General features: G+C 39.0%; 4 protein-coding genes across 6 annotated transcripts; 3 read left to right on the plus strand and 1 right to left on the minus strand.

Annotated features, from left to right (window-relative positions):
* The first annotated feature begins 218 nt into the window (after positions 1–218).
* On the plus strand, positions 219–8,033 carry LOC103936537 (protein STRICTOSIDINE SYNTHASE-LIKE 7). Its single transcript, XM_009346388.3, has 4 exons — positions 219–751; positions 6,684–6,991; positions 7,193–7,325; positions 7,496–8,033. Exons 1-4 carry the CDS (start codon positions 299–301, stop codon positions 7,775–7,777), a joined length of 1,176 nt encoding a protein of 391 aa, XP_009344663.2. The 5' UTR covers positions 219–298; the 3' UTR covers positions 7,778–8,033.
* Positions 8,034–9,204: 1,171 nt separating this feature from the next.
* On the minus strand, positions 9,205–11,865 carry LOC103936554 (isocitrate dehydrogenase [NAD] regulatory subunit 1, mitochondrial-like). Of its 2 annotated transcripts, none has more exons than XM_048575654.1 (4): positions 11,276–11,865; positions 10,459–10,686; positions 9,868–9,946; positions 9,205–9,721 (listed from the first exon to the last, which is right to left on the minus strand). In XM_048575654.1, exons 1-4 carry the CDS (start codon positions 11,798–11,800, stop codon positions 9,444–9,446), a joined length of 1,110 nt encoding a protein of 369 aa, XP_048431611.1. In that variant the 5' UTR covers positions 11,801–11,865; the 3' UTR covers positions 9,205–9,443. The 2 variants fall into 2 exon arrangements, with proteins under 2 accessions (XP_048431611.1, XP_048431610.1); XM_048575653.1 differs by having other exon boundaries at positions 10,459–10,698; positions 11,276–11,863.
* A 4,154-nt stretch (positions 11,866–16,019) lies between these two features.
* On the plus strand, positions 16,020–19,436 carry LOC103942258 (serine acetyltransferase 2-like). 2 transcript variants are annotated; one of them, XM_048575524.1, is made up of 10 exons: positions 16,020–16,587; positions 17,151–17,348; positions 17,450–17,509; positions 17,622–17,717; positions 17,816–17,900; positions 18,028–18,122; positions 18,232–18,398; positions 18,513–18,586; positions 18,755–18,814; positions 18,909–19,436. In XM_048575524.1, the coding sequence occupies exons 1-10, from the start codon at positions 16,324–16,326 to the stop codon at positions 18,944–18,946; spliced, it is 1,137 nt and encodes a 378-aa protein (XP_048431481.1). In that variant the 5' UTR covers positions 16,020–16,323; the 3' UTR covers positions 18,947–19,436. The 2 variants fall into 2 exon arrangements, with proteins under 2 accessions (XP_048431481.1, XP_009350723.2); XM_009352448.3 differs by having other exon boundaries at positions 16,021–16,587; positions 17,816–17,840.
* Positions 19,437–20,073: 637 nt separating this feature from the next.
* Positions 20,074–26,621, plus strand: LOC103936539 (protein GRIP). The gene is made up of 21 exons (XM_009346390.3): positions 20,074–20,668; positions 20,791–20,906; positions 21,011–21,180; positions 21,302–21,395; positions 21,595–21,681; positions 21,797–21,877; positions 22,310–22,435; positions 22,667–22,775; positions 22,868–22,947; positions 23,377–23,505; positions 23,651–23,751; positions 24,132–24,265; positions 24,407–24,504; positions 24,587–24,706; positions 24,791–24,818; positions 24,964–25,022; positions 25,319–25,390; positions 25,464–25,511; positions 25,743–25,848; positions 25,996–26,054; positions 26,180–26,621. Exons 1-21 carry the CDS (start codon positions 20,263–20,265, stop codon positions 26,288–26,290), a joined length of 2,334 nt encoding a protein of 777 aa, XP_009344665.2. The 5' UTR covers positions 20,074–20,262; the 3' UTR covers positions 26,291–26,621.
* Positions 26,622–26,913: the final 292 nt, after the last annotated feature.

Consider the following 26,913-nt stretch of genomic DNA (forward strand, 5'->3'; position numbering starts at 1 on the left):
TTAAAAAGTCCGAAATCCAATAATGAAATATTTGACGCAAGTGACATTTTACCACAGAGATAAAAATGCATTGAGCTTTTGTCGATAAGGGTTCAAATTTAATCGTTAATTGATCTAACATTTAATTTAATAAAATTATCATTTGATCAAAACAAAAATAATAAAATATGCGTCGAGACTAGTTGCCTGAAACTAGTTACTCAAAAAGAAAATCGCAATTAAATACATACCTACCTGCTCTGATAGATAGATAGATCCTTCTAGACCGAGTTACCAAACCTCACTGAGTCACTGAGCAATGCACTCCACTTCCCCAGCCCAAGCCTCCGACGACACTCATCCCACTCCCACAAGAAAAACTCCTTCATGGCACTCAACTCTTCTCATCTTCTCGGTACTAGCTCCAGTAGCAATAGCCCTACTCATTTACCAACTCGACACGCTCAACCCAGCTCCTCTGCCGCTTCACGAGTTGACTCAACCAGTCGCAGCTGCTCCCAAGCGTAATGCTCATATTCTCAAAGGGTCGGAGTTTGTGGGTGCCGGGGCTTTAGTGGCACCGGAAGACGTGGCTTACGATCCGAAGTCGGGACTTATTTATACCGGATGTGCTGACGGGTGGGTTAAGCGAGTCACGCTGAACGATTCGGCTGCTGACTCGGTGGTGGAGAACTGGGTTTTCACCGGCGGGAGACCGCTCGGACTTGCTCACGGCGATGACAAGGAGGTTTACGTGGCTGACACGGAAAAGGTCAGCCTGATCCTAATTCACAGCACATTTTTTTGTGGTCAGCAATAAAGTACTCTGATTTTGTTCGAATGTTTATGTTGTCAATTTCTACATACACATGGATATGTAAACTGAAAACTAGGGTGGTTCGGTATGGGATCCCATACCAAAACCATTGTCCCGATTCCCAAACCGAAATTTTTGAGAATCCCAAATTCAATCCCAATCCTAAACCAAATTTTCGGGAATCCCAATTTTCGGGAATCCCGAAATTATTTCGGGATTTCGGGACAAATCGGGAATCCCGAAATGTTTTTGGGCTTTTGGACTAAAATTTGACATATTATGTTTTTGGGCTAAAACTTGACATATTATAAAGTAATAAATAAAGTAACAAACTCAAAAGCAAAAATAGTAGTTACAAGCCAAGGTTTATAAATAAAGTAACAAACCCAAAATCAAAAAAATTAGTTATGAGCCAAAGTTTCAATAATTAAGTTACAAACCAAAAGCTAAAAAGCAAAGCTTAAAGTCTATAAATATTGTTGGCCTCTTCGGCCCCTTCGTCCCCTTGATCTTGTTGATGCTTGTGGTTGCTCCCTTCTTGTTGGTAATTGTATATATATATATATATACAGATTAAATCTAAAACAATGAACGGTTGAAATAATTCTCTTATAATAAAAAAAATTATATATATATATATTTATTTCAATTCGGTATGGGAATACCGAAAAAATGGAGATGGAATACCGAATCCCATACCGAAATTTTCGGTTTGGTTCGGGATTACATACCGAAAATTTCGGGAATTTTGGTTTGGGATTTTTTTGGTTTGGGATCGGGATTTTTTCGGTTTGGTTTGGGATTTTTGGGATTTTTTTCCAGCCCTACTGAAAACGTAAGGTCATTTCCAATCGAACGACTTCGTTTAGCCTCCTTCTAAATTATAGTTTTGTAAGGTCATCTCTAATCAAAGGATCTAAAGGGTAAAAAATAGTGCGAAAATTGTCTTCAACAGAAGGTTAGGTCAGAAGGCTCGTGAGCTTCACGGAATTTAAAAGGACCAAAGGGCTAACCAGAAAATTAGAGCAATCCTGTCGGATATAATCGATAGGAGTATATTTAATATAAATATGTTTCTGTCGGTTATAACTGATATGATTATTTAAAGAAAATTTTGAATCCAACGACTAGCTGATATCAGCTAGCCGTTATTTTTGAATTTTTTTTTTTTACAGTTTTATTTTTTTATTTACAAAATTTGTTTCGTATTTTTTTTCCTATAACTTCTATTTTACAAAATTTCTTTCCTATTTTTTTTTTAAATTCTATTTTTTGCTATAACTTCTATTTCACAAAATTTGTTTAATATTTTTAATTTTTTTCCCTATAACTTCTATTTTACAAAATTTGTTTCATATTTTTTTTTTAAATTTCATTTTTTCCCTATAATTTCTATTTCACAAAATTTGTTTCATTTTTTTTAATTCTATTTTTTTCCTATAACTTCTATTTTACAAAATTTGTTTCATATATATTTTTTTAAATTCTATTTTTTTATATAACTTCCTAAGCCATTATACAACATTAAATTAAATTAAGTAACATGAAACAACATTAAACAATATATGTAACATCCCACATCGCCCAGGGGACTGATCGTTATATGTATATTCCATCTCTACCTAGCACGAGGTCTTTTGGGAGCTCACTGGCTTCGGGTTCCGTAGGAACTCCGAAGTTAAGCGAGTAGTGCGCAAGAGCAATCCCAGGATGGGTGACCCACTGGGAAGTTGCTTGTGAGTTCCCAAAAACAAAACCGTGAGGGAATGGTAAGCCCAAAACGGACAATATCGTGCTACGGTGGTGGAGCGGGCCCGGGAAGTGATCCGCCCGGGGCCGGGATGTGACAATTTGGTATCAGAGCCTATCCCTGGCCGGAAATGTGCCGACGAGGACGTCGGGCCCTTAAGGGGGGTGGATTGTAACATCCCACATCGCCCAGGGGACTGATCGTTATATGTATATTCCATCTCTACCTAGCACGAGGCATTTTGGGAGCTCACTGGCTTCGGGTTCCGTAGGAACTCCGAAGTTAAGCGAGTAGTGCGCAAGAGCAATCCCAGGATGGGTGACCCACTGGGAAGTTGCTTGTGAGTTCCCAAAAACAAAACCGTGAGGGAATGGTAAGCCCAAAGCGGACAATATCGTGCTACGGTGGTGGAGCGGGCCCGGGAAGTGATCCGCCCCGGGCCGGGATGTGACAATTTGGTATCAGAGCCTATCCCTGGCCGGAAATGTGCCGACGAGGACGTCGGGCCCCTAAGGGGGGTGGATTGTAACATCCCACATCGCCCAGGGGACTGATCCTTATATGTATATTCCATCTCTACCTAGCACGAGGCCTTTTGGGAGCTCACTGGCTTCGGGTTCCGTAGGAACTCCGAAGTTAAGCGAGTAGTGCGCAAGAGCAATCCCAGGATGGGTGACCCACTGGGAAGTTGCTTGTGAGTTCCCAAAAACAAAACCGTGAGGGAATGGTAAGCCCAAAGCGGACAATATCGTGCTACGGTGGTGGAGCGGGCCCGGGAAGTGATCCGCCCCGGGCCGGGATGTGACAATATAAAAGAATATTAAATAACATAAAAAAAAAACATTTAACAACATGAAACTTAAACAACATTTTTAAAAACATTTAACGACATAAAACATAAACCTACTCCATGCTTCTTTTGGCCCAAAGATGTGCAACAAGATCTTATTGTAGGTACTTGTTTGTGGCACGAGAACGTATCATTCTATAGCTCCTCATGTATTCATTTATATAGATACTACTAGTTCTTGAATTGAAGAGCAAATTAGGCCCATCATATATTTTTGCACAAGCCCTTCTTGACCTATTTGGATTTTCTTGGTCGTCATCGAACTCTCCATCAATATACTCATCTCGCTCATCCTTCACTATCATATTGTGTAATATGATGCAAGACATCATGATGGAATCCAAATTTTCTCGACTCCACCCTCTTGTAGGTTCGCTGATAATCTTCCACTGTTGGATTTGAATTCAAATGGTAGTTTTTAAATAATAAATTATGTTTGGCCCTATGGTCCTTTGGCCCTAGGTTGGAGACTGTTTTTTGTGACAGGGCTAAAACGAGCCCTATAGCCCTTTGGCCCTCGGTTGGAGATAGAGGCAAATATGGTCATGTACTGTTCATTAAAATGTTAATATCTTGGAGGACCATAAGGCTAAAATAAGCCATCTGGCCAGCCCTCAGTTAGAGATGAAGGCAAATATGTTATTTTACTGTTCATTAAAATGTTAATATCTTGGAGGGCCATAGGGCTAAAATAAGCCATCTGGCCAGCCCTCGGTTAGAGATGGCCTAAGAAATTATTTTTTAATAAACCCTATCAGGCCATATTTATATTCAATCTACAACTGAAGAGTGCTATTTTTTTAGTCCCCCTCAACAATTTATTATTTGAAATTTGTTCTTTAATTTTATCAATTAATTGAATTAAACTACTATATTAAAATAGAAGATTAATTTTAGTTTACTATCTTGATGTTTATTGATTTTCAACATTTGGACTTGAAGTTTTTTTCGTCCTAATTTGGTACCTAAAGTCATAATTCTGTGATACTTTCATACATTGGTTAAATTTTTCGTCAGAACCTCTATGAATTGATGACGTAGCGTTCACGTGAATAATGACTAAGTGTCACGTGTCAATATGAGCTCACATGAAAATTTAAAATTGAAAGGAAAAAAAAAAAAAAAAAGACCTTTTTTTTTTATCCACCCATTTCCTACCTCACTGCCCCCTCCCTCCTTCCAATTTCTAAAATATATCAAAAATCCTGTTGACCCAAATACTTAATTTGGATAAATTCGCAATTCCTAAACGATTCTTAAGCATTCCTAGCCTTCGTCGCCACGTCATTGGACTCCGGCAGCGGCATCAATACCTGGTGGCTACCTTGCCTTGGTGCTTCGATTCTTTTCTCTCCTCGACATTTTGTTGGGTTGGGTGTGCGGGAAGGATGGGTGCGATTATAGAGGAGAGAAGGGAGGGTGGGTGCATGTTGCAGAGGAGAGAAGGGAAGGTGGGTGTGGGTTGTAGAGGAGAGATGGGAGGGAAGGGGTGGGGAGGGAAAGAGATCATCTTCGGTAGGGAGAGTGAGGTACGAAACGGGTGGGTAGAAAAAAAATTTTCAATTTTTTAATTTTCACATGGGCCCATATTAACACGTGGCATCCAGTCATTGTTTATGTGGGCAACAATTAACGGAGGTTCTCACGGAAAACTTAACGAATATATGAAAGTGTCCCAGAATTATGACTTTAGGTACTAGACTATGACGAAAAAAATTTCATGTACCAAATGTTAAAAACCAAAAAACTTTAGGATAGTAAACTAAGATTAACTCTAAAATAAAGTCTCTAGACATATTTAGAGGGTCACTTGTCACTAAATGTTGTTTTAAGTTTTATGTTATTAAATATTTAATTTTACTTGCATGTAGACAACTTAAACATTAAAATGAGGTAAAATAGTATGGAATGGTGAAAATGATGTGAGAACTAGTATAAAAATGACTTAGATATTTATAGGAAAAAATTAGAATTTTAAATTTTGTCTTTAAAAAAACAATGCTACATGACGTCAGCTAGCAGCACAGTTGGGCCTAACTTTCAGGGCTTGCTGGCTGGCTATGTTTGCTTAGCCCTTTGACCATTTGGCTATATTTTGGCCTGGTGGGTCCCAATTCTTCTTATTGCCTTGCCCTCCATTAGAGATGAGTTTTGTGTCAAAACGGGCTATGTTTTGACCTATAATCCTTTGGCCGATTTGGTTAGAGATGGCCTAACCAAGATTTGACATGGCCATCTTTGCCTTAACATCGGTATGTCATGTATCATAATATAAATGAAGAGTATATTTTTTTATTGTTTCTTCACTTTGTATTATGATATTTGATGTACAACATCATAATAGACGGTGACATGAACTGGTAACCTAAATATTGATTTAATATACAGCTCTCACAGACTCACACAATACGTATTTAGAACATTGGATAGAAGGAAAACTTTGTTTTGTAAATACACGTGGTATGACTTACTAGATATAACCCGAGTAGATAAGTACCTCTTACCGAATATTAGAAAAAGTTTGATGTAGAAAAGCCATAATTGGATGGTTCATTGATGCACCGGTTAGGTTTCTCCTATGTATTAGGGTAGGTTCGTTGTATGTTCTTTGAACTTAGGATTCTGTTGTAAATACCAAGTCCCAAATGTGTATATGTAACTGCATCATTATACATCAATGAACTGTCCAATACCATGAGAAACCTAACAGGTGCTAACATTTGAATTCTGTCAAAAATATTTTTAAAGAAAACATAAGTCATAATTGGATGAATGGTTGAAATTTCATGAACTAGAGAGTATAGTTAGGCGAGCTATAAAGCGGACATTTGTTCTTTATTAAAGAAGCAGGCTATTGATACATCATAGATAACGTATTATTATTCTCATCAACAAATTACCAACATGATATCGAAGTTTGGAAGTCCTACATAGGAATTTAGAGCGTGTACGTAAAGAGATAATGCTCGCACTTAGTATAAGCTGCTGTTGAATCACAAAATAAGTTAAATAACACACTCAGTTAAGAAATGTAATTGAATTTGTGAAACTTTGATGACAAGTTTGTATTTCTTGAGTACATGTTATACCAAATGTAGTGATTTTCATGCTTGTTTTCACTTGAACCCCTCATCTTATTTTCGTTCCTTGATTTTTTTTTTTTTTTCCTTCTATTTTTATTGATTCAATCGAAGGGTTACAAAGGAAAAGTAGTGAGAGGACAAAAAGAGTTCGAAAATCAGTTTCCATCAACAAACTTTAACTTTTTTTTTTTGGGTTTTTATCAGGGGCTACTGAAGATAAGTGAGGAGGGAATAATTGAACTGCTGACAGATGAGGCCGAGGGTGTAAAATTCAAGCTGACAGATTGTGTAGATGTAGCAGAAGATGGTATGATTTATTTCACAGATGCTTCATACAAATACAGCTTGGATGAGTTCATTTTGGACATTTTGGAAGGTAGACCCTACGGTAGATTTCTGAGCTACAATCCGCTGACCAAAGAGACCAAAGTGCTCGTTCGCAACCTGTACTTTGCTAATGGAGTTGCAGTCTCTCCAGATCAAAACTATGTCATCTTCTGCGAAACTGTCATGTATGTTTTCAGACTTACGCTTTTTATCGGTAGTGATTCTCACATTCTCAAACGTTTTATGCCTCCATGTATATTCAATCTATAGCTAAAAGAAAGAATGAAAAGTGCAGGGCAAGAAAAGGGGAGTGCGAAAATCAAGTTGTTTTCTGTTTAAGTATATGTGACAAAGTTTTAGACTATGCTACGTGGTTAATATTGCAGGAGAAGGTGTAGGAAATATTACCTTCAAGGCAGTAAAAAAGGGAGTGTAGAAAACTTTATCGACCAGTTACCGGGCACGCCTGATAATATCAGATATGATGGAGAAGGCCACTACTGGATTGCACTGGCCACGGTAAGATTTCTTCTTCTTTATATTTTGAAGAATCACATCAATCTGTTAGTAATGAATAGGGTATCGTTTGAGTAAATGTTTTATTGCTAGACAAATCCCGGTCTGTAAATTTCGACCACAAATTCTTGGATGCATTTTATTCTTGACATTTTTCTATGACAAATTGGCAGGATGTTAAACCATACTGGGATCTAGCACTTCGATATCCCTTTATTCGGAAAGTCCTAGCGATCGTGAAGCGGTATGCAGGAGGCTGGCCACATTTGGAGAAGAATGCTGGCGTATTTGTTGTGAATTTGGATGGGGAGCCGATTGCTCATTACTCTGATCCTGAGTTGTTTCTCATTACAAGTGGAATCAAGATTGGAAAGTACCTCTACTGTGGTTCCGTCTTCTATCCCTACATTATCCGCCTCGATCTGGATCGACATCCTGCACATGCCACCACTTGAGCTAATTCCCAGACTCCCAGTCCCTTGATATAATCTTCAACACGTATGGAATGGTGTTGTAGCTTCCGTAGAGGAACTTAAGCATAGACGAAAGATGCAATGGTAGTGTTCGGTTTTATGTAGATTTGCCTTGCTTACATGCAATAAGGTGACGAAAAGATACCTTTCAGTGACACTTGTTACAACTTTGTTCAAGAGAGGCTGCCCAATGCCTTTGCTTTTTCTCTCAGAATAAAACTTTGAACCTTTCCGGTTGCGGTTTTTGGTATGTCATCGAAAATGACTGTCCGGGGAGCCATGTAATGAGGCAAACGATCACGGCAGAACTTAATTATTTCTTATACAAATGCACAAACAGTCTGTCCCCTATGGTTATAACTTAAGTGTAAGTCCTAATTCTTTATTGTTGTGCTTTTACAAGGAGAGATTCTCTCTTGCAACTAGTGCATACTTCAGTAACATCATCGTCTAAAATGTACTGCCTTTACAAGAAGTGATTCTCTTGCAACCAATGCATAATTTCAGTGCCACAACAGTCTAAAATACTAGTCGCGTGTGAAAAAATAACCCCTTTTTTTTTTTTTTTTTTTTGGGCGGAGAGTGCTAGGCACCTTTGCCACATTTCATTTCAACCTTTTCACTTCTTGTTCGGATTTGGGCAATGGTTAGGGGGTTTGGTAATTTTCATCCGAGAGATTATATTCACACACTTCAAATTCCTTATCCCACACCTTTGTAATTTTAAATCATACGAAATTTTATATGGTAAAATTATTTTTTCTTGAGAAATTTCCAATGTTACTTTATGATGGTTGAAAATTTCGCCCAATTAAAATTTTTTGGGTACCCAATCTCGGTGAACCCAACAAGATGACTAGAAGAGCCCATTGTTCCCCCTTCTTTTTAGTTGTTTATTTATTTACTTTTTTGCCCTCCGGAGCTCAGTTCACTGCCTAATTCAATGTTAAGCACTCGCTCACCTTTCACCAAGCAATGCTCAGCAAAGAATCACTAAAGAAGAAGATAATGATGAATCAGAAGAGATGACTAGAACTGGCGAGGCGAGAGATGAATTCAAATCGCAAGAAGAGATGCCGATAAAGGCGGTATCTGCATCGTTGTCAGGCTGATGAATGTGGATATGGTGGGGGCTTGAACAAGACCGAGGCGAGTCCAAGCAGTGCCACCGTTGGCACGCCAGTGTATCCAACGATGATAGCAGTCTTAGTGGAAGGTATTCGCCGGAGGTTCTGCCATCAGCGTAGCGAGTACCTGTCTCAACACAACACTAATATGTATCTATTGTTGCCCTTTCAGTTTTCATGCCTTGGAGCTGCGTGTGTATGGCAGAAGTTCGCATATAGTTGGTTATCTGAGAACTGCAATTGTATTTGCAAAGAGGGAAGTACAAGCATGGACACAGATGATTGAGAATAAACACGATAGATCGGAACTTTGTATTAAAAACACCAGAATCGGTGTTTATCTTTCAAAATTATTATGAAACAAAACTTGTGAAATATTTAGAGGAGGAAATCAAAGAATTATGTTAAAAGGTTTCAAAATTTATGGCAGGTAAACACTTTCCGTGCCAAATTGAAAAAATGATATGGGGCGATGAACGGTGGCTGAAGAATGGATACCTTATCTTCTCTTCTCTGTCAATCTAACTATCTAAGGCAGCAATGACCGCATCAACAACCTCTTGGGTTGTGCTCTGTCCTCCAAGGTCCTTTGTCCTGCACTTACCCTCCAATATTACTCGTTTCACTGCGGTTTCTAGTCGATCAGAAAATGATGGAAATTGCAGATGTCTCAACATCATGGCGGAGGAGAGAAGGAGGGCCACTGGGTTTGCTTTCTTTAGGTCCATTATTCTCTGATTTCCAACATTTCCTGCTGAAGCGCCTTGCTCGAAAATAGCATGATCAGCCCCAACATTGCCTGCAACCAAAAGACCACAACCATCATCGATAATAGCCTAATACTCACCAAGCAAAACATTGCAGAACATATGGATGGGTTTATATTCCCTATAATTCTGTCATTTGAGAGGTCATTAGGGCAGGCAATTTAAAAGAAGACCTCACCTCCTGGCATAACTCCAGTGCCACCAGCAAGACCAGCTGCTGTATTGGCAACAAGATTGCCATAAAGATTCGGTGTCACCTGCAAAATCAAAATCAGCACGCTTTAGCCACGAAAAACAGTCTCGCCTCTTTGATTTCAAAGACAAAACCGAGATATTTCAATCTAGAAGATCTGTTAAAAAACAAGAATCTGTCAAAATTAGAAAGAAAATTCACACATGAATATTAATTTTACTCCTCCCGAAGTGGTTCGCTCTAAATTTTCCCACCTTCATTTCTAAAGCGAAACCCACTCCGTACTTTCTGTAATTCAAAACAGGCATCATTTTCCCACAAGAATCCACACGGGACAATGTTTTATTACAATCAAGTACTTAACAGAAAGAATGCGGTAACATGCAAAATCGTAGTTTTTGTCTATGATATAACAACGGAACTTCTAAACCTCACAACAGATGCCTCATTTCTGAGGCACCATGGAGTCTGAAAAGTGCTCCGGTAACTGAAGGCCCTGCTTTCCAGTGAATAATAGCATAGATATGCAGCATAAAATAAAACAGATTAACAATTGAATGAATGTAATTGGCATACCATGACATCAAATTGCTCAGGCTTCGAAACAAGCTGCATGCAGCAGTTGTCGACAATGATTTCATTATACGCAACGCTAGGATAGTTTGTGGCGACCTCACGACAAGACTCCAAGAAAAGACCATCTGCAAGCTTCATAATGTTTGCTTTGTGCACAGCAGTCACCTTCTTTCTGTTGTTTAGGTAAGCATACTCAAACGCATATCTAGCAATACGCTCCGAGCAGAACTTTGTGATCACCTAGCACAAGAGTAAGTATAAGTGACGAATATATCCCCGACTATGCAGTATGGAGGGGATACCAAGAAAATCCCTTCAAAATGGCTAGAAATTTAAAGGGCATTTACAAATAGTAATAAACCCATCAAGAACGCATGTTGGCTCCGCACACATTGTGAGAGGAGGTCCTATAATAGTACTATGACGCGAGACAAAATTGAGCGTCACATGATGAGTGAGACACTGACATGAAGATATATGTCGGAGATGGATAACAATCCTAAGCTAGGATAGTGTCAAGCAACAGTCTTTCCAATTGTTCCACAATGTGGGAGGGGCCCACACAGGTTGGTGGTGCAATACCAACAATCAGTCACAGGAGAGTATAATTTTACTCACTACCATTTGCCAAACATGTGTCAAGTTACATGCCTCACATTATATATTAATCATGATTACATTCCCAATTAGTGTTAAACATAGGTAATTAAACTAGAAAACGACAAAATTCAATCAAATAATCAAATAACAACAAAACCCAAAAATATAATTGAATTAAAAATGCAAAAATGCAAAAATCCCAGTGATTTGATGATACCTTAAGGCTTTCAACGACGCCAGGAATGACCTCGTGTTCGAGCCCAGAGTACTCGCCCTCAGTATTCTCCCTGATCACGACAATATCGACATTCTCGTGCTTCGTCACCAGCCCCGGCAGATTGAAGCAGTTGACGAGGGAGGCGTAGAGATCGAGCTCCCTCCTCAGCTGCAAATTGAGAGAGCTCACGCCGCCGCCCATGGGCGTCGCCAGCCCGCCCTTCAAGCACACCTTGTTCTTCTTGATCGACTCCATCACCTCATCCGGAACCTTCGGCATGTCGCCGTGGACCTCGAAGGTCTCGAAGTAGATTGGCGCATGCATTGCGTCCATGACCTGCTCGACGGCGTTGGTGACGAGAGGACCGATTCCGTCGCCGGGGATTAGTGTTACGGCGCGAGGGGCGCCGTCTCCAGGGCGGGGCATGTAGGTTACGGATCGGGTTGGGTTGGAGGTGGAGGAGAGGGTTGGGGCGGTTGCTTTCGTGAGGAGGTGGCGGAGGAGTTGCACGGATCTGCGGGCCATGGCGGCGACTTCGGGGGTCCAGGTGGGAGAGGGTGTGGGGTTCGTTTTGAGAAGTCGTGATATGATGGTGGTGATGTATTTATGCCGAATCAGAAAGAGGAGAGAGAGAGTGACAGAATTATGAGATTCTGGAGAATAATTACCTTTTAATTAAAAATTAATTTGTTAATTAATGGGGAACGGAATTTTTTTCGAATCTTCTTTGTCTAGAGATCTTTTAATTGTGTTCGTTTATTGTAAATCATACGGTTAGAAATTATTTTAAATTTTTTATTTAAAATTAAATACAAATGATACTTAACGAAAATTGATCGTACGATTTACGATAAACGGACACAATTAAAGAATAGACTTAGATTGTCTACCCTCCCATCCCATACATTTCTCATCCCCTCTTATATTTTTTAGTTACAGTTAAGTCACGTCAATATTTTATATTTTTATTACTTTTTATTTTATTATTTCTATAAAAATAATATAAAATGTTAACGTAACTTAATCGGAACTACAAAAATAAAAAATGATGGAAAGGATACGGGATGAAAAGGCCAAATCCTTAAAAAATTCTTAGAATTCTCAAAAAAGAATTGATTCCGGAGAAAAATGGGAAAAGTGATAGAGGATGGTGGGCCACAATTGGTGAGGACCGTTCATGATGGTGGGACCGGGAGCGGGGGGACGGCTGGACCGAGAGCGGAGGTCGACGAGGAGGGAAAGCAGGGGCAGAGAATTGGCGCGGGAAAAGGCGCCACTTTTGCGGAGATTCGTATTGACTAATCCTTTATTCGGGATGTTCAGCATTCGGGGTGCCCTTTATTCATTAGTGCCATAAGCATAAAGACGTTGCAATAAAAAAAGTCTAATTTCATTTTAGAGGTACTGTATAATGTTGAGGTCGAGTCTAATAACGTTAGCTTTTAATTAAATATGATAATAAAATGATTTATTATATAAAATGATACGTTGTATAAAAAGAGATGAGTTTGGTTGGACCTTTACAAGGCACACTCTGCCTGCACTTTTGGTACGCAGTAAGAGCATCTTCTCTGGAAGTTTCTATTTAGAAACTATCACCGTCAACTTTGATGACTTATTTAGGAACTTTAAAGGAATAGTCCTTAAAAAGTATTGTCTGCAATAGGATGTTCTTATAGTATAATCTCTAAATATAAGAACTAAATTATTAAAAAAAATCATTTCGTCGAGCATTGTGGCCATTTTGATAAGATATATCTCTACCGTTGATTTTCCAACGGTTCAAACAAAAAAAAAAGGAAGCCATAGGAAAAAATCCACAATGAGAATCCAACATAAGCGGGTTCAAAAACCAAAAAGAGCAGTTGCTGTGCAGTATTCCTTTCCCACTCAAAATCAACAAGGGGTCCACTTTTTGAGTTCTTATATATAGTTCTTGCATTTAAAGGTTTCTTTGGGGCTCTCACTTTATATATATAGATAATTAATAAATTTGATTTGATAAGATAATACGAATTCAATTCTACTCTTAATCTCATATAGGTTTTTTTTAGTTTATTTATACAAACGATGTTAGAAGAAGAGTTGAATTTTGCACGTAATATAAAAATCTAATCCTCTCAACTTTTTGGGCCTATAGATGCTGACAAGTTTCCGTGGGTGAGTCGGAAATGCATCAGCTCATATGTATTTTTATATTCGTATGAGGAATTCAATTCAAATACCAGTACTCTCTCATCTGATAGATCAAATGATCTGTTGAATAATGAATATATAGAGAGAGGGGAATGTCCCTGGCCGTTTACATGGCCATATACAACTGGGGAATGTCCGTGTCCCAATTGATTCCCTTAGTGCCTTTGCTTTTCGGCTTTAATAATTCACGTGCCTCTTCTACAGTGCTTATTCAGTAGGTAAGAGTAAAATTAAGTCCGTTAGCATCCTGTGTTGAATTATTATATATAGAAAAACAAAAAAGAAAAGTGTGAGAGGAGAATAAGGAAGGGAAGGATAATATCACGTGAGAAAATCCTACTCCTATTCAGTAATGCAGTTATAGAGACTTCGTTTGTCCTACTCACTTAACTTGTCACCTTGTGTTTATTCAGTAGGAGTTGGATTAAGTCACGTTAACATCTTGTTTTGAATTTTTTCTTATAGAGAAAAGGACAAAAATGAAAAGTTTGTAAGGAGGAGAAGGAATGAGATGATAATAGAATGGGAGAGAATCCTACTCTTATTCAGTAACTCAGTTGTGAAGACTGCGCTCGTCCTACTCACTTAACTTGTCGCCTTGTGTTTTGCAACGAGAAAGCGTTGTCACTCTTACAATAATTTATCAAATCCAGTTTCACTAGAAATAGAATTTCCAATGCAATGCATATTTATTACGTCTAATAAATACCAGTCACATGCTCAAACAGTATATTATCCAATCAATATATATACATATATATATATGTGTATATAATCACACAATAAATTAGTGAAATGATAGAGCCTCTCGTCACCAAAACACGTCACCAAGACACCAACACTCATCAAGTTTGTTTTATTCATTTACATCGGTGACATAATTTACCCCTTAATTTAAAAAAAAAAAAAAAAAAGACTCTATTCTCCAACATGACGATCACTATCTTGTATGAGTTGTTTGAACACCTTAATCAATTTCAGTAAGAATTAATGATAAATTAAATACATTAGATGTGGACCATCATTGCCCCTCATTCCCTAAGATCCAAATTATTGAGATTTGGACTTAGTAAACGCAACTTCTTGAACAAAATGCGTCATGAATTTGGGTTGAAAACAATATTGAAAGATCATTGTCAAGATGTGGAATTCAACTCTTCGATACCTACTTGAAGTTGGCAAATCTTTTATGCTAGAAGCAAATTGACTAAAATTCCACCAAAGATGAGTTGCATACATTAGTATGAATTGTCTCGATAAATACTAAAAAGAGGCAGCGGGAATTGGACTTCCCCTGGGGATAGGGCGAAAGGAAGTTGGCCAAGGATCACTAGTAAGTCTGGAATTGATTCTTCTTAGGTAGATGCTCGAGTGGTTAATGGGCAACTATAAATTCGTTGGGAATATGCTTTCAAATCCAACTCGGTATATGATCTAATATTCTAGTGGATATGGTATTCGTTTTCCACTCATACGTCTCCGGATTCAAAACTCCCCATTTCTTAAATTATTGTAATTGAACTATGTTAAATTCAAGCTGGGAGTGACAAGATTACGATTTTACCTGAATAGAGGCCAAAATGTGGTCGAATGTGGCTGGAAAATGGCCTGGAAGTCTCGGCCTGTTTGGGCTTCTTCAAATCCATGACAGATTCGAGCATTCAAAGCTAAAATCTCGGTCTAGGGATGGTGATGAATTTTTTGGCGGTGCTAACTTCATTCAATTTAACGAGGGTTGGCCGGAAAACACATTGGGAAACCTACAACTCGTCGGGAAAATTGGAGCCGTGAGGTTCCATTCGAACAACACATAGCTAGAGAGGGAGGAAGGACAGAGAAATAGACACTGGTATCAATAAGGAGTTTGACCAGGAATGAGAAAAAGACATGAATTGAGAGGTTTAAGAGGAAAAAAAGAGGGAGAGGTTGGGATGATGAGAGAAGAGGAAAAGAGTGGGACAGAAATGGTAGGAAAAGATGAAGAAAAAGATAAGATCATAATAAAATATTAATAATTTATATATTAAATAATATAATATTAGAATTTGTTATTATCCAGCTTCTTAGTTCAATATTGCACCAAACGCTTCACTTAGTTAGTCCGGTTTAGTCTAGTCTAAGCCAGTCCAGCTTAGTTCTTGAAGCTAATCCAGTCCGAGATAGTTCGGCGCAACAAACGCCCCCTAACAGTATTGCGATCAAAGAAGTCTATTAATTTACTGGAAATATTAAATAATCGATAATAGCTTACTAACTTATCAAGATATTCTTTTTTTTTTTTTTTTTTATAATATTGTACTCATATTTAGTTTCTCGTTTATGAATTAATAATTAATATGCAGATGACACTTTATCACACTAAAAAAAATATTTAGACCTATGTACTTTTATGCTGATTCGATCTCCACCGACTCTCATTTCCCTACCAAATAACTTTTTACCTAATAACGTTCTCGCTGAACCCAAAAGAAAAAGAAATTAATATTCATAAATTTACTTATTTTTTTCAAAAACAAGTTTATACATCATTTAAAACCCACACCCGCACATGATATGAACCATCCATTCTCAAAGAATTCATCAGAAACGCTCGCACCCTCCGCGTCTCAATCTTCTTCTCCATCTTCCCTTCCTCCCTTCGTTTCCATCCACGACAATTTCACGCCAAAAATATCCAAAAAAATATAACAAAAAAACGCAGCAGTGTCATCACACCACGAGGACCACGCCACGACTTTCCGCCACACACACACAAACACCGCCCTCACTTTCTCTCTCTACCCCCACTCTGTTTTTTCCATGAGGGATTCGATCCCTTCCTGAAAGCGCCGTCCTTTCTTTCAATCTCTCTCATGGCTTGCGTGAGCGATGAGAGCTGGGTCGCTCTCCCCAAACTGCTCTCCGACCGCCTCTATCTCCGGGAAGACGATCGCCGCGACGACGACGACGACGAGCCTGGGTTTTTCGGGTCCGAGTCCACAGCGTACCGGTTGGAGAAGGTTTTTCCGGTTTATGCATTGGGGATTTCGAAGCCTGCGTCCGACTCCGTTGTTGGACCCGCTTCCGTTTCTGGCGACCCGATTTGGGATGCAGTAAGGGAAGAGGCCAAGTTGGAGGTAATACAAATTGCAAAGCAATTTTTTCGCTGGAATTTTTTTAGTTAAACTCGAAAATTAGTTTGTTTCTGGAAGCACTTTTTGCTCAGAAGTGCTTTACTGAAAATACATCGAAATTCAAGTACTTACCGGGAAAAAAAGAAGCAAATTAGAAGTATTTTCTGGATAAGCGTATGTCAGGTGCTTTTTCAGAAAGCATTTCTAATGCTCAGGCACTTCTCTGCTAAACAGGAAAACATCTGCTTGTAAGCGCTTATGCTTATGCTCATAAGTGCTTTCGTTGAAAACATGTTGAAGTTCAAGTGCTTCCCGAAAAAGTAATTAGAAGTGTTTTCTAAATGAGCATTTGTCGTGTGCTTTTTCAGAAAGCATTTCTATGACTGAAGCACTTCTAACTTTTTCTTCAAACGCACTCAAAAACGCTTTTAGCTTTTGAAAGCAGTCCCAAACAGGACAGGTTGAAGGTTTTAAGTTACTAATGGAATCCCATTAACTATTTTGTTTCGAATTTAGTTTTGTTTGGTGGGTTTTTAGTGATTTTTTTTGGATTTTAAACATTTCAGGCAGAAAAGGAGCCAATTTTGAGTAGCTTCTTGTATGCCAGCATCTTGGCACATGATTGTTTAGAGCAGGCGTTGGGGTTTGTTCTCGCCAACAGACTGCAAAACCCGACGCTTTTGGCTACTCAACTGATGGATATATTCTATGATGTGATGCTGCGTGATGAAGATATTCAGCGATCCATTCGGTTAGATGTGCAGGTGACTTCAAATTTGTTTCAAAAATGTTATGGTTAACTATGTTTCTATTTGGATAACTAATGGAAACTCTGTTGTATTGTTTTACAATTTTTTTTCATCAGGCATTTAAAGACCGTGATCCGGCCTGCTTGTCATATTGTTCAGCCCTATTGTATCTCAAGGTATTCTGCTCTTGCTCTTTAGTTATGTCGTCGAAGAAAATGAAAATGAATGATATAATCAAGCATCCATCACTCTAATTTCTGATCATTTTTTCGCCTTTTACTTTTGCAGGGCTACCATTCTTTGCAAGTACATCGAGTAGCTCATTCGATGTGGAATCAAGGACGTAAAGTATTGGCCTTGGCATTGCAAAGCCGAATTAGTGAGGTAGTTTCCTTTTTGGTATCCTTGTTGAGCATTACTAGCTGTTTTATAGGTTTGCGGTTTTCTGTTCTCCTTCTAATCTATAAACCATTTTATCCTAGGTCTTTGGAGTGGACATTCACCCAGGTATGCTCATTTCTTCTCTGCAACCTGTAGGCATCATGATGTTAAGTTTGTCACGATACAGTAATTGAAACTTAAGCACAAAACTTGATTTGTTTTCCGAAAATGGCTGTCGTCTGTAGAATTTGCATCTAAGGGAGACCGTAAAACTAACCTTTATAATAATTTCTCTTTGGTGGTTTTTCTATAGCTGCAAAAATTGGAGAGGGAATACTGTTGGATCATGGTACTGGTGTGGTTATTGGCGAAACTGCTGTTGTAGGAAACAGAGTTTCACTGATGCACGTGAGTCAATTTCATAATTCGTTTCTGTTTCAGTTTATGGGTTGGTTTGCGTTGTGCTGAAAAGAACTTGTTGATAACGAAGAACTGTGTATTCTGCTTTTATCAACAGGGTGTGACTTTGGGGGGAACTGGGAAGGAAATTGGTGATCGTCATCCAAAAGTAGGTGACGGCGCACTAATTGGAGCCAGTGCAACTATACTTGGGAATATCAAAATAGGTCGAGGAGCAATGGTAGCTGCTGGTTCGCTTGTGCTGAAAGATGTCCCTCCACACAGGTAGAATGTAATTTCGGTTTTTTTCAGTACAGTAATGTAACTAATGCTCCTGAATATGTAATATTTACTCCATTTACAATCATGAAAGTGACATTTCTTTCTCTGGTACTGAAGCATGGTGGCAGGAATACCAGCAAAGGTGATTGGATATGTAGACGAAATAGATCCTTCGTTAACAATGAAGCACGGTATGTCATATGGTTGGGAAGCTATGAATAATTGTTCTCATTCAGCGTTTGTGGTATACGTTTTATTTAGAATTAGGATACTGAGATTAAGGCGAGAAAGTTAGAAGGTAAACACGTATTCATGATCATCATGTCTCACATGCAAATTTTCTTGTTATGAATATGCAGATGCTACCAAAGAATTTTTCGAACATGTAGCTGTGCAGCGTAGAGATACAAGACCTGCTGGTTCGTGTGGCTGATAATTTTCATTTTATAGGCCCTCAAGAAACTGCTCCCTTTATTAATTCTTTGCCGCTCAAGATCTGGTAATTGTTTTCAGGGGGTCAGAGCTCGGGAAGAATTGATGGGAGCATTTGAAATATGTAGTTAGGCGTAGATCTTCGTTCCTAAATTGCTAGCGTGAAGGCAGTTTGTGGTCTTCGGAGGGGAAGATGACTTATTTTATCAGCTTGAAGTATACAATTTCATTAAGCATGTTCACCCTTCTGCTACCTATGCTGATGCTGAGGTTCTTGTACGAGCGGTTTAAAGTACTGGGGATTTTAATCTAAGCTCCTGGTTAACTTCTTTTTTTCTACCAAAACAAACAGCGAGGACCAGCAGCAAGTTTTTTACCGATGATCCAGAAAGAATGAATCCCCTGATCGGATGAGAAGTCGAAGGTAGTTGAGGGTCGATTATTTATGTTATCGTAGTCAAACTGAACTGCATTAATGTTTTGAATGCATCAGAAGAATAGAAACTGATAGGAGTTCTGAGTCAGTCATATTTTTCCCTGTTGGTGGGTGAACAATGTAATCTTTCCATATGTGACAATGGCTCATTAATTTACCGCAATCTTCCTGAAGAACTCCGAACAAACATGCAGCACAAACACGAAAATATCCACGACCCTTGTAATTGGCTGATCAGCTTGTTTATTTTCCCTTACTGCATCCAACCTCTCCCTCCCATCCCTCGTCGATTCAACAAGTGGTTTGTTGCTTAGTTCTTCTATACGTGGAGTCAGATTCTCCAAGGTGCCAAAATTAGTTTTGCCAAAAACACTTTTAGTCATTCTAAAAGCACTTCCAAACGAGCCATTGTCTTGTTCGTTAGAGTGACACAACACATTGTGCCTACTTATACCTCCTATTAATTTAACTCCCCTACTAAGAATACAAAAAATTTGGTATTTGGGCCTGAAAATTTCAGAGCTTTGGGCTTGATGGTTGAAAGTGAAAACATCCAATTGCAATTCGGGTGCAAGGATAGTTGGGGTTATCATGTTAATTACTAAAACACCCTTACCAACTTAAATTATTACGTCTCTCGCGACGATGACATCGGCCACGTCCTCCCGGTCCACCGTGAGAGATATAGGCTATAGCGGTCTACCATATGCAAGTCCGTCCAAATACGGCACCATTTATCAGCCCCGCGCTGTGTCTGTTTGCGACTCTGTGTGCCTGGCTTGGCTAGAGTCGGACCCCCAGCCGAGCAACAACGGCGATCTCCATTTCCACTCTCCGCCCTGCGCCGAGAGATCTCCAATTCTCCGACCACCAAGACGGTACCGTTTAGTAATCGCTTCGGATATAAGCACTGCCGGTTTCGCTGAACTGGCTCCGCTGTTTGTTTCGGTTGGGATCTGAAACGTTTGTCTCTCTCGGATTGAAACGGAGCGTTTAACAATGTCGACGACGGAGGTCGACGGCCAAATGGAAGAGCATTCGAATGTGGATTCGAAACCGCTGAAGAGCGGAAGCAACAGCAATGGAGATCTCGCGCAGGAGAATGGCGGCCCGGACTCGGGCGACACTCACGATCAACTCGTCCAGACGGTCATGGAGCTAAAATTGCAGAACGAATTCCTCAAGTCTCAGTTCGAAGGACTTCGGAATCTTAAACCGCCGGAGCCGGAAGGTGGCGAATCGGAGGAGGTGAAGCAGCTGCGGCAAACGATTGAATCGCTGAATGTGGAACTTTTGGAAGAGAAGCAAACGCGAGCTGCGGCGGAAGTGGCTCTGAAGCATCTTCAGGAATCGCACTTTGAAGCAGATTCCAGAGCTCAAGAGCTCTCTGTAAAGCTCGCTGAAGGTCGGTTTGTGCTTCTTCATTTGTACATTTCTTGTTTCCGTTGGAAAATTTAGCTAATTCCGAAATTCACTATCTTTCGGAATCTGCATATGTCGGAACTGTTTGCTGTTGCTTTTGTGTAGCTCGACAGAAGTTGGATCAAGAAATAAAAGAGCGGGAAGAGAAGTACTCCGATCTTGACTCGAAATTCACCCGGCTTCACAAACGAGCTAAGCAACGGATTCAAGATGTTCAAAAGGTAAATTATCTCGATTATTTCTATCGAACTTTTTCTTGTTGTGTTAACTGCCGTTTGAATTAAGTTATGTTGGTTCGATATTGTCTTCTTCTTGTTTTCCTCAGGAAAAAGACGATCTCGAGGCTCGATTTCGTGAAGTAAATGAAGCAGCTGAGCGTGCATTGTCTCAGCAGACGGCATTGCAGCAAGAGCTGGACAGAACCAGGCAACAAGCGAATGACGCACTGAAAGCAATTGATGCAGAGAGGCAACAACTGAGAAGTGCAAACAACAAGTAAATCTTCAGTTAACTTCCAACCGTGGCCAATTCGTGTATATCTAAAGAAAATCGTAACTGTTCCTTTTTTTACTCTTTTTTTTTTCACCTTAACTGTGATTATGCTGCCGACATTCAGACTACGAGACAACCTTGAGGAATTGCGGAACCAGTTGCAACCAAAGGAAATTGCTATTGAGACATTGCAACAAACAGTTTCAGATAAGGAGCAGGTATGATTGTTTGTGCTTATCCTTTGGGATGTTCAGTTTCTGACTGCAAAACTATTCGGTTGATGGATCAAGAAGTCCATTATCCTCTTGTTTTTGTTTTCCGTCTGTGGATGTTTGCATATGTGCTTGGGCCTTAGTGTAACGTCCATGTGAAACCGAAAAGAATATATATGTTATTGCTATCTTGCATTTGTCTCAGATGTTGGAAGACATGAGAGGGATGCTGCAGGCTGCTGAAGAAAAAAGGCAAGCTTCATTAGCTGAACTCTCTGCTAAACATCAAAAGGTGTATTTGCATTTGTATGCCTAATTAGCAGTCCTCTTTGTTTATAATTGTAGTCCCTGCCATTACATTCACCCATAAATTGTGTTTTAATACCTTTTGTCTCTGTTTCTTTCAGAATTTGGAGAGTTACGAAGCCCAGCTTGCTGAAGCTTCGACTGATAGAAATAAAGCAACTGAAACCATTTCTTCACTGCAGGTGAGAGCTTTAATCGTAATGTTCACTCCATCTTTGACAACTTATGTAGAATATAGATAGGGCTGAAATTTCTTTTTGAAAACTATTTCTCATTCACAAGTCTTCTAGGAACAGTGTAGCATGCTGAACCTTAGATTGTGTCTAGAAAAAAACCATAAACACGTTAAATCAAGCTCGAGTCTTCCACTCCTTTCAATTGCAGCTCTTTATTATTATTATTATCTTTATAATCGAATGTTATAAAACCCCACTGGATATACAAGGAGCTGGAAAGTTGGCTTCAGAAACAATAAAGTAGAAGTGGATTACTAGCTTCTTTATCCTTTATCTTTGCATCAATATGGGATAATAGTTTTACACCATTATATAGTTTGACTGAATGTTTCTGTAATTGTAAAGGGATCAGACTAACTAGCGAATGTAATTCTCCAGATGCTAGTTGCTGAGAAAGAATCTAAGATTGCAGAAATGGAAGCAGCATCAACGGGTGAGGCAGCAAGGCTTAGAGCCACGTTGGAAACTGTTAAAGGCGAGCTTGCTCACCTGAAACATGAACATGTACAACTCGAACTTAGGATAAGTAAAAACTTATGCAGATGGATTATTGCATTATGGCTGCCAGGATAAGAATTTTGTTTCTTTTTTTGTGAAAAAAAAATATCTTATTGGCAGACCATGATGTGTTCCTTATTTACTATCAGCCTTGCCTTCGGTTACTTTATAGCTTCTGGCTTTTGGGATATGCTGCTTCTAATTTTTTATATCCTAAAATTTTTATTATTATTTCAGGAGAAAGAAAAGGAGAGCTGGGAAGCTGCCACCCGAGCTCTGAAAACAAAGTTAGAAATTTCTGAGAGCAACCGGATATGTGCTGATATTGAAGTAGCCAAAATGAGAAGTATTCTCTATTCCTTGCTGAATTTCATCTGTTTAGATAAGATATCTGTGTATATATGTATATCAGTATCACATACTTTTCTTATTGGGCAGGCCAGCTGGAGTCAGAGGTGTCTGCACAAACACAAAAGCTTGATGCGAGGGATGCTGAACTTGCAGCCCTCAAGGAAGAGGTTTGAATTTACTCTTTTGGAATCCGCCTCTCTTCTGTTAACGTTTGATGACTGTCGAAGTGTGCAGAGAGTATATGTTTTTATCCTTCCCCGTCTCCCTTTATTTTCAATGGGGTTACTTAGTGAATATATTGATGGTAATAATAACAGTTTTAGTAAATAACACTTATTTTCAGAAGCGGGATAACCATTGTTTGTTTGGGACACGTTTAGTTTAGAGCTAACAGCAGTTACTTAAATGCTCATGCATTCTTGGAATCTTCCATTCCGACATGGATATAGTTTGCAACCCTGGTTCAGGGGCTATGTTGTTGCGTAACTTTACTGCAAATTTTGCAGTACTATGTTGTTGAAAATGAAGTTGCTTACATTTAAGTATCTCTTGATCTGTCTTCTGTCCTCGTATGTTTGACCTATTATTTCCTGCAGATCAACTGCCTTGAACGTGAGTTTTCTTCTTACAAAAGCCGTGCTCATGCGCTTCTCCAAAAGAAGGATGCAGAGTTAGCTGGAGCTAAAGACTCAGAGCAAGTCAAAGCTCTTGAAGAAGCACTGAAAGTGTGTGCCTGCAATTAATCTTTATTTTTGTAGCATGAAGAAAATCGTGATCTGACACACGCATCTGAGAATTATTATTAATTACACACACACACACACACACACACACATATATATATATTTATATATATTTTGTGTTCTGTAGGATGCTGAAAAAGAAGTATCGTCTGTGAGTGCTGAAAGGAATAAGGCCCTTCAAGATCTTAAGGAGGCTTTAAAGAATCATGATAAAGAAATAGCAGAAAGGTAAAGTTATAATCTGCTACAGTTAGCTTGCCAAATTTGGGATTGTTTTCAAAATTTCCTAATAAGACCAATGCAAAAGGCAATATAATTATAAGGTAAGTCAATAAAGCACCGTGTGCTAGTACATGCTACTGCTCTGACAATTTCAACATTGCAGTGTTTTTAACTTGTACCCAATTTTTTACCATTTTCATGACCAGAATTATTTTAATCATGGTGGCTGTTCCTTCTCAATGTAGTTTGAACTTTGAACCTTGTTTGTTGCTTTAAAGCCTTCCACTTTTCATGGAGCGTTGTTTGATTCTGCAGAGAGTTAGGTAATAAACTTCTGTGAAGTTTTAAGCAGTGATCTTGATCTTTCAGTTCCTTACTTGTTACAGAGATGCTGCTCTTTACAATGCCATGCAGCAGATCAAGAGCTTAGAATCAAAGCTTGAATCTGCTAATGCCCATTACCGATCAGCAAAAGAAGCATGGGAAGCGAACCTTAATAGTTTGGAAGAAACTTGGCGGGGTAATATTTCCTTGCTAATCTACTTACATATATTTTGTTCTCTTTTATTTCCCTTTCTATGCTTATCCTATTCCTTGGTCTAGGAAATACTTATTGTTCAAAGTTTGAGAGCAGTTATTCATGGAATAATCATTTTTTCAGTAAGATGTGACACGCTGAGAGCTCAAAATGAATCATCTTCTGGAGATGATATCAAAAAAGAATTGGAAGAGCTCAAATTACGGTATAAGAAGCTGAAGGTAAGTTGCGATAATCTTTCATATTTTTTTCCTGATACAATGTGAGTATTTGTTATCTCTTAATTGTGTTCACCATTTCTAGGAGGAGCACAGTTCATTTCGTGATCTTGCTGATAGAATGATTGAGGAGAAGGACAATGAAATTTCTAGACTTGTGGATGATAATAAGAATCTTCATCAATCATTGGAGTCAAGACCACGGGTAGGTTCTTTTTCTCGACTGACATCCAAACTTTATCTTTGCACTTTATTGTTCTGATGGTGTTTTTTTTTGATATGACCTTAGGCTGATCGCAATGATAACTATAACACAGGTAGATGGATCCTGAGTACAATTTCTTATTATCTGTTCCAATTAGATAAAGAGTTTCTGTATTACTGGAATTATGGAAGTTTTGACCTTCTGGGGTTAGTGGAGTTCTAACGTAACAATTTCTTTTTTGACATTGGTGTACTCAGGCATGAATAAGCAGGACGCAGCAAGTATAAGCACTGCTGCTGCAGAACAGCAGATTCTGGTAATTATATAGTTTCTGATTTCTTTTACCGCGAAAAAATATTGGGACATTCCTAGGGAGAACTTGGGTTTTTCATTGAACCTTGTTAGCATGGCTTGCCATGCGAGTGATTTTGTATTTGTTCTCCAAACTAAGACAAGAGGGCTCGATCAAATTAGAGTGTCCATGTGATTCATTTTTTGTTGTGATGAACTTGATGGTATATGAGTTATTACTATTGAAGACTTGTAAACTGTTTTTCTCCTTTTCGTGCTGTGGATCCAAATAATCATGTGCTGGCGTAATACGAATTTCAGATTTTGGCAAGGCAGCAAGCCCAAAGAGAGGAAGAGCTAGCACAGTCCCAACGGCACATTTTAGCGCTTCAAGTGTGTAATCCCCCGTCTTGATTGCTACTTCACTATAGTGTACTTCTGATATATGTTTATTGTTTCAACTCAGGAGGAAATTGAGGAGCTGGAGCGTGAGAATCGTCTGCACAGCCAACAGGTACCAAGAAGCCTGGTTTTTGCAGATTTTTGGCCCTACTCTTTTGGCTTGGTTGATTTCAAGTTGTTTGGGAATTGTTTTTTGTAATTTTGGTAAATTTATAGAATGTGAGCAGTCAGTAAATTTATCATGAATTTAGCATATCCAAAAGGAAAATGCTGGTATCACCAAACATATTTGTTTGCTTTTCTTAATATATATTGATCTGATGAATGTCATGCATATATGTAGGAATCCATGTTGCAGGCTGAGCTTCGGAACATGGAAAGATCGCAGAAGAGGGAAGGAGTAGATATGACCTACCTGAAAAATGTAATCTTAAAGCTTCTTGAAACAGGTATTTTTATGAAAAGTTTTTATAACAACCGAAGTCCATATTTTTTGTTATGTAATTTTGCTTTTTGCTACATTCAAACAATCGTTTAATGAGACGTGAACATACGAGTGGCGTTGGAAAGTCTGAATGTTTTTATTATTCAAATAGGTGAAGTGGAGGCTCTATTACCTGTAGTTGCCATGCTTCTTCAATTTAGTCCGGATGAGGTAAAATTCTGATCTCCTACTTGATGCCGTATAGTTACCTGTTTATGGCATTGTTAGGGTTCCTGTGTCATTTTACTAGATTATCAATTGCATTGTAATTTTTTCCATTTTATATACTAATGCAGTTGCAGAAGTGTCAGCAAGCATACCGCACATCGGCAGACGTTCCTCCTAGCCCTGCTAGTGATACTTCAGGATCCGGTGTCTCTCTTTTCTCAAGATTCTCATTTTCATAACCGTAGACATGAAGATTGTAGAGAATTCTTTGCAAGGAAACTAGCTGCGACAGCTAAACAACTGGTTGCCTCCAGATTCAGAGGCGGTGCAGGTGCGGCCGTAGTATATCTTGTATTCTTTGATAACAGCAAACGTTAAATGTAAAGTACGACAGAACCATATACATTGTGAAAAGATAGCGAGAGATGGAGTGAACAGTTTCTGGCCGTGCCGGGTTATTCCATCCGGAATGAAGCCCCCCTTCCCCATTGATTTATTGTAGAGTGTAACAGAAGCAAAGGCATGATTTTGGAGATGATATCGGAAATTTGAACGTGCGGTTTTACTCGACATCTGATATTACGAGTGATCTTTGCTAGTGAGATGGTAGTGTCATTATTCAGCTCAGCTCGTCGTTTCTTTTTCCTCAGTTCGCACTCTTGTACACAGCAATTGCATGTCATTGTTTTTTAAGCAGCCAAGTGATTATTTCTTTGTTTTGTTTCCATGGTTGTGAATCAATGTGAGTTGTGACCAACCATTTCACCATCTGGTGGTTCGGGGCAGGTACGCGAGGATGGGACTTGTCCACGATAAATATGCAGTCTCCATCTGTGATACTGTACAAAAGTAAACGCTCTTA

Source organism: the organism of the source record quoted next, unplaced genomic scaffold (assembly GCF_019419815.1).
Source record: "Pyrus x bretschneideri cultivar Hongxiangsu unplaced genomic scaffold, Pyrus_bretschneideri_v1 Contig8, whole genome shotgun sequence".
Lineage (NCBI taxonomy): Eukaryota > Viridiplantae > Streptophyta > Magnoliopsida > Rosales > Rosaceae > Pyrus > Pyrus x bretschneideri.